The 7482-nt window shown below is 42.0% G+C and overlaps 1 protein-coding gene across 1 annotated transcript; it reads right to left on the bottom strand.

Moving 5' to 3' along the window:
* Window positions 1–348: 348 nt before the first annotated feature.
* Window positions 349–7139, bottom strand: LOC310986698 (uncharacterized protein). Its single transcript, XM_083972741.1, has 2 exons — window positions 6920–7139; window positions 349–2961 (listed from the first exon to the last, which is right to left on the bottom strand). Exons 1-2 carry the CDS (start codon window positions 7098–7100, stop codon window positions 1973–1975), a joined length of 1170 nt encoding a protein of 389 aa, XP_083828867.1. The 5' UTR covers window positions 7101–7139; the 3' UTR covers window positions 349–1972.
* Window positions 7140–7482: the final 343 nt, after the last annotated feature.

Genomic DNA, 7482 nt, shown 5'->3' with positions numbered 1-7482 from the left:
AGCTCTGCTCTTAGATTTTGGTACATTACATCCCATATGAAATAAAACTGTCACAGCCAATTTACTGTCCACTTAAAAATGAACTGATTTTTATGAGAAACATTTCTAACTTAATTTCTAAACCTCCAATATTAATGACAGTGGAAGAGACTTATTGCACTCACACAGCTCCACTTCTTGTCAAGACTCATTCATGCATGACACTAAGACACTAAGACAATAACAAGAGATACTCAATGACTACTTTATTAAAAAATAACATTTAATACGCAATGATACAACACTGTACAGTAGAGTGTGTGCAGGGGGAACAAAGGCGTCCCAGAGAGAAGACTGTGAGTGAAGGGGGTTGCTGGTCAGCTGTGAGGACGTGCTGCTGTCGTTGTCTCATGCTGCATTCATCACATACAGAGGGACAGAGGGACAACCTGGGCAGGGAACTTGGCACCTTATTATTTATATATTTATTAGTTCATTTTTAATCTTTATTCCCCCCCCCCTCTCTCTCTCCACGAAGCAGAGAAATTACAAATCAAACAGGAGGAACTCACAAACCCTGAGTTTTCTGACTTGTGCGATGAGCTGAGTTTAAAAGTCAGACGTTTGTATTTCTGCTGTGCCCTCGTGTTATGAATGCAGCATTAGTCCTGAGAGGAGAGAAAAAAAGGTTGTTTTTCTTAAACTGTAGGGTCTAGTGTTTCGAGGGTGGGGTCAGTCCAGGATTTGCAGAGGAAGTACCTGATTCCGTGATAAACCAACCACCACTTCTGAAAATCAACCACAGCTGAGGCCACTTCATGAAAACATCTCGTATGCGAATGACGACTGCGGAAGAGACACAGGTGAACATTAAATCTTTGCAGACTTTGAGACCCATGGAAAAAGAAACAAAACAAAAAAAAAAACACAGATACGTTCAAGCTAATACTGTATGGCCCTAGTATAGAGTGAATCTCTGCATCGTCTTGGATAGATGCCATAGTAGTGCATGTCATTTAAAAAAATAAAAATAAAAGACACCACAATATTTTTCCTAAATGTATGGTAAGATTGAGACTAGTAGTGGTATTTTTTTTCTTTTCTTTTTTTACAGAACATCACATTATTTCACAAAAAAGTGGAGCAGTCTCACAATAGATTTGTCCATTATGTCAATGGACGACATGAAGCACTGACGAAGTGAGATGGCAGTATTTTAGCTCTGCAACAATGTAACAGCACTGAGAAAAGTAAAAAAAAAAAAAAAAAGAAGATAATGACTCGATAAGTGCCAGATCAGACTCCTCCTTGTAAACCAATCAAATCCACAGTGAGTGAGGGAACTTTTATTGACCTTTATTGTGTAAATCTTTAAAAAATTGCTACATAAAAATACCTACTGGCAGTGTTAGATTAATGCAGAAAACACATCAGGCCACCGATCCTCTTAGTCAAGTTAGGAAATAAAGATGATGTTCATGCATATCGTAGTTTTAAGGTCTGAAAAATAATGTTTTGTGTGTGAATTTCTGCACATGTGTGAGGTGACTGGCTGATACAAAGACGTGACTGTGCTGAACATTGTTGCATTTATTAATGCATCTCAGTTTCAAAGTATGTGTGGAAGACTTCATCATGCTAATTATATGACTAAGGAAAGGCTAGATTATTCAGAAAAGCTAGCTAATAACTCAAATTGTGTCGCAGAGATTTAATACTCGGTGACAAAGTACAAAAATTAAGTAAATGTCGTACTAAACTGGCTAATACAAATTCTATTGAGGGACTATGGCGAAGTGGAGAAGTATTAGGTTAGGTAAAATAAAATAAAAATTCTCTAAGAGCTGCAGAATCCCTTTGTTCTTGGGAAGGAGGAAGAAAAAGAAAAAAAAGCTTTGTCTTGATGGCAGCGATTTTAGCTTTTTGTAGAAAAAGGTTCCCACATCAACATGATTCACAGACGACGGAGTTGTTTGACAACACGCGACGTGCATCATTGCCCTGAGAAGTACGATCCCTCGCGGCTATGGGTCTGGAGATGCCTTTTGATTTTGTCGGAGCGGCTGAAGCACTTGCCGCACACGGGGCAGCTGTACGGCTTCTCCCCCGTGTGGATCCTCATGTGAACCTTCAGGTGAGCCATCTGCGTGAAGCCCTTCCCGCAGATCTGGCAGCGGAACGGCTTCTCCCCCGTGTGGCTCCGCTGGTGCTCCTGCAGTCGGCCCGAGGAGCTGCAGCACTTCCCGCACACCCCGCAGCGGTACGGCTTCTCCCGCGTGTGCACCTGTACGTGCACGTGCAGGTGGCCGATGTGGCTGAAGGCCTCGCCGCAGACCTTGCAGCAGAACGACGACATGTGGCCTTGCAGCGGGGATTTCTGATGGGGGCAGTCCACGCCGGCGTTCGCTCCCTGGTTGCGCATGTGCGACGGCTGCTGCTGCTGCTGCGCTCTGTTGCCTCCCGTTCCAGTTCCTTTAGCACCAACCATCTGTCCTCCGTTCTCCACCCCGATAATGTCAATGTTGTTCTCGTTGGAGCAGTTGGGGTTGACCGGCGCCAGAGGCTGGCCGCCGCTGTTGGACGACGTGGAGCCTCTGTGGCCGCCGCCGCCGCCGCTCTCCGCCTTCACGTGCCTCGACGATCCCCGAGAGCCGGGGTCCCTCTCTCTGTTCTCCACGCCTTGACTCTGACTCTGGCTCTGTTGACTCTGACTCTGGGGCTGGGGCTGGGGCAGGGTGGACGTGTGGGGGCCATCTTGAGGGGGGTACTCCTGGGGGTTCGCGACGCGCGGAGGAGTGAACATGTTCTCCGGTGTGCTGCAGGAGCCGTGGCCGCGAAGCTGCTCGTCCGCCTGGTTGGGCCGGAGATCCCTCTTGTCCTTGATCTGGATGGGGATGCGCTCCTCGTGGCCCATGCTGGGGCTCCACTCGCGCCTCGGGTGTTCACCGTCCTCCTCGTCCAGCAGCGCCATGGACGGGCGATCTACAAACACAACAGAGAGAAGTTCAGCTAAGAAATAAATAAAAAAATCACCAGTAGCAAACAACACAGTGGCATGTACAGTTCATAACAGTTTGCTTTATACTTTTAACTGTGTTGTTAAAAAGGCAAAGCAAGGCAAGGCAATTTTATTTGTATAGCCCGTTTTTACAAACAGTTTGTCTCAAAGGGCTTTACATGGCATCATAACAACATCCTCTGTCCTTAGACGATCACATCGACCGAGGAAAAACTCCATGGAAAACCCTTTTAACAGGGAAAGATTGGAGAAACCTCAGGGTGAGCAACAGAGGAGGGATCCCTCACCCAGGACGGACAGACGTCACGTGCAATAGATGTTGTTACATACAAGAAAACTGTTTATAGTTTATGACACAGAATGTGGGAAACATGGAAATGTAAAACATTTCTCTTTTCATGTGCTTATGGTTGAGCTCTTTTTAAGAACTTTAAACTTCATCTATTTTCTTTTCTTCTACTTTTTTATGCTTCTTTTACTCTTGCTTTTAAAGAGACCCCGAGGAGTTTGCTTTTGGTTATAAAAGAGTCTCATATTCATGTGGATGAATCTACGTTAGCCACACTTGTTAGTGGGAACATTTTCGATAAATATATGGTTTTGTCTTTATTATTATTTAGTGGTCGACTCGCCCAGCATTTCCTACTTTCGGTTTCCCGGACGCTGCCCGGCGGGTCATGGGAATAACACCGGCAGATCGCTAGTTGGCATCGTTTATAGCTGGAACTACGACGGTATCTGATCGTCTTGGAACCTCCAACTTTCTTGATTAATGAAAACATTCTTGGCAAATGCTTTCGCTTTTGTCCGTCTTGTGCCGGTCCAAGAATTTCACCGTGCGCGCGGAGGCTCATGGGAAATGTAGTGTGAAAACACTTTGCTTTCCGAAAGTCCTCGTAGTCCCTTTAACTCTATGCTTAATGTTTACAATTTTTTTTCATTTTTAAAAAAATGTCTGTTTTATGCTGTTCTTTATAAATGTTTTGTCTTTATGTAAAGCACATTGAGTTGCCTTGGTATGAAATGCGTTTTATAAATAAAGATGCCTTGAGTTATAATCTAAACTTAGTTGTGGTTCTATACACTGGGAAGAAACTATAAACTTATTGTAGAGTCAATCAGGTCTGTCTATTTGGAAGAATCAGGCAATACAATACAAATCATTATGGGATGTGACGATAAGATATATTGCAATATAAGCTTGACGATTCTCTTTTCCTGTAGTCTAACTTTAGAAAAAGTTTCATAGTATAAAGAGCATAATATTACATGCACAAAGTTAATATTTTCTATTCAGACTCAGAACAGTTGGACCTGTATTTGTATTTCACAGTTCCTGTAATATGATGCCACAGTGTGAGTTCTTGAAAAGAGGAATCTGTACAAATGTCAACAGTGCAAATGGGAAGGATGAAGTTTGTCAACAGTGTTATTACAATAAACTTTGTCATTGCAACATCCAACAACATTTTTTTTGCACAATCTGAGCAAAGACATCAGATCACCATCAGTCAAAGGCTTCAATATAACACAAAATTACTGTCACCATGTAAACTATTGATAAAATATTGAATACGGCACTTTGATTAAGTATCAAAACTTAAGTTATAGCATTCATTTGGTGACTTTCTATTTCCCTACACCACTAGAGTCAATGGCAACTGCATGTCCTGTAAAAATTTATTTTACCAGACAGCCTTCTTCCATTTAAGGAGCTAAACTCTCTGCTTCATTAACATTAACTAACAGAACATGTTTTAAATAAAAGTTATGTGTAAAGTTAAGTCGAGCCAGTGATTCCTCTAGGAAACTGTTAAATACACTCATTAAATATGTGGCATTTGCTCAAGACACATTTATCTCCTGAGGGTTAATGCTTTAATCCACATTTTCTGATGTTAGGACGCCGTTATATAAGGATGTCTTGGTTTTAGGCAGGCGGCCCAGTCCAGGAGACCCTGGGTAAAGTATTTAAGAGTCAATCACACAGTGTACCAAGACCTAAATAAAGTGTGCACCCTGTGGGACCTTTAAGTGTTGTATTACCGTACACTGACTCACAACAGCAAAGATCTTTTTTTTGACACACCCAAAAATAATAAAGAGGCCTAACACCAACTTTAAGGTGCAAATGAAGAAACTCTGCACCGATCACTGACTGAAATCAGAAAAATATAAAGTTTAAACACACAACTATGACAAACTATGGCAACAGTTTGGCTGCAGTTTCAGATGCAGGTCTACGAGGAGAAGGATGTTTTACAAGTATCCTAACAACGCTGTGTTGTTGATGGTCAATACTGTGTCAATCAAATCATTAATAAGTAAAATTCGTCTATCAATATTTACATTAGCATTCAGATGTAGCTTCATTGCAGGGCTTTTTTTTGACACACTCAATAATAGCCTAATAATAAAGCCATAATACCAACTTTAAGGTGCAAATGAAGAAACTCTGCACCAACTGACTGAAATGAGAAACATATAAAGTAAAGTAAGGGAGTGCTGCAGGTTGGTCGTGCAATTTATGGTTGATTAGACAATTATTTGTATATTTTTGTTTCCACATTTAAGTTGAAAATAAAAACATCAATTTGAATAGCTAGTATACTGCATGATTATCATGCAATTGAATTGACAGACATTGTTGATACTGGCATTGGTATCAGTTAACAACCCTACTCACTGTACCTGCTTAATTTATGAACATTAGATTAGTGTTGAATGCACAATAACAAGGTACTAGGCCCAGTTTAGTATAAACCACCATCTCTCCATCAGTTTAAGGGGTCCTTGGCCTGAAAAACGTTGAAAGTCCCCGATATAAACTATGGCAACAGTTTGGCTGCAGATGCAGGTCTACAGGAGGAGAAGGATGTTTTAAACTAAACAACAAACCTCATAACACAACGTGGGTGTTGTTGGTATCAACACTGCATCAATCAAATTATAAGTTATGAATTAGTAAAATTAGTCTATGAATTAATTAATCATTCTATAAATATTTTTCATTGTCTCGAGCCCTGTAAACTTTTTATTCCACACTCCGGGTTTATATATGAAAACAAACCAGACTTAACAAAAACAAAACAAAAAGACACTTCACACTTAAATGGCATTTGTACCAGTGCTTCCATAGCTCAGATGTGCAGCGTGTTGCACTGTACCAAAACAACTTCATTGTCAAAATCAATTAAACGGCGGATGAACTTATGTTTCTCAGGACGGTTTGGAGTTTGCAGAAACTCGTGCAGAAACAAACAAGTCACTGGCACTATGGCATCTGGGCCTTTTCAACAATAATACAACTTTATTTAACAATAACAACCAATCCCTAACTTTGAAGTGCAAATAAAGAGATATATATATATAAAGTATCAGTAAACTATGGCAACAGTTCCAGATGCAGGTCTACGAGGAGAAGGATGTTTTACAAGTAGAAGTAAACAACACATATCCTAACACAACGCTGCACAGTGCGTGGTGTTGGTGATCAATACCATCTCCCGGTGTCAATCAAATTATGAATTAGTTTAAAAAAGAAAAGAAAAGTGTATCAATATTCCCATTAGCATTCAGATGTAGCTTCATATGGAAGCTAACCCGGGTGTAGGCTAGTCGGCTAACGAACAAAGGTTGCTAACGCGTTAGCCGCTCCTCCACAACAACAGCAGCAGCAGCGGCTAACGACAACTAGCCGCTAGCTAGCTCGCTAACGGCTAAAGTTAACTGCAGCAACATCGTGTGCATTTATTGCAATCGTTGTAACTATCCCATAATAGTTAATCACTTCCAACTCCGCTACCACCTGCCAATGCCAAGCCCCCAAACACAAGCCGTTGGCTGGGTCTCGGCTGGTGAAGTGCACCGTTAGCTTCCAGCGGAGCTAGCCCGATGCTAACCCGATGCTAACCAACTAACCTGGCCATATTTCAATCCCAGCGTCCCGCAGCCTGCGTCTCAGATGGTCGTTCTCCCGCTCTCTGATCGCTATCTCCTCCTGGTACTCCAAGATCGTGTCCTCCACAGACTTGTAAATCTCCTGGGCAGCAAGCATGAGGCGCTCAGTCAGGAAGACGTTTAAAAACTGCAGTTTGGTCATTTTCTTTAGGTCGCACGGAGCCTCCTCTTCTTAGCTATCACATCCAAAATGGACCAAAAAAAGATGCTCGACCCAATCACGTGACCCGGAGTTGTCTCTTCTTCTCCTTCTCCTTCGTCTTCGCCCCCACTTTACACATTTTGCCCCCCCTCCCCCTGAAGATTTGCTGTGACCCCACTGGTTCCCATAACTCATCAACCTGACTAACTCCCTGTTAGTGGAGGTTTGGGTTAGTTCAGGTTAAGGTGGAGAGACACCAATCAGATGTGATGCACAGTTTATCTTGATGCAATGCACTATTGCATATACAACATGCATAATGCAATATGCAGTGGTGTTGAAAAGTATGAGGGGCCGTAGGCTACAAAATCCATTCTTATGA

Source organism: Trachurus trachurus (assembly GCF_905171665.1).
Source record: "Trachurus trachurus genome assembly, chromosome: 5".
Lineage (NCBI taxonomy): Eukaryota > Metazoa > Chordata > Actinopteri > Carangiformes > Carangidae > Trachurus > Trachurus trachurus.
This window is presented reverse-complemented; position numbering and strand designations above follow the sequence as displayed.

Coding starts and splice junctions, on each gene's coding strand:
- LOC310986698 (XM_083972741.1), bottom strand. CDS start 7,100: ATGACCAAACTGCAGTTTTTAAACGTCTTCCTGACTGAGCGCCTCATG. Junction 2,962..6,919: donor TGGGATTGAAATATGGCCAG/GTTAGTTGGTTA, acceptor TTGTGTTTGTAG/ATCGCCCGTCCATGGCGCTG.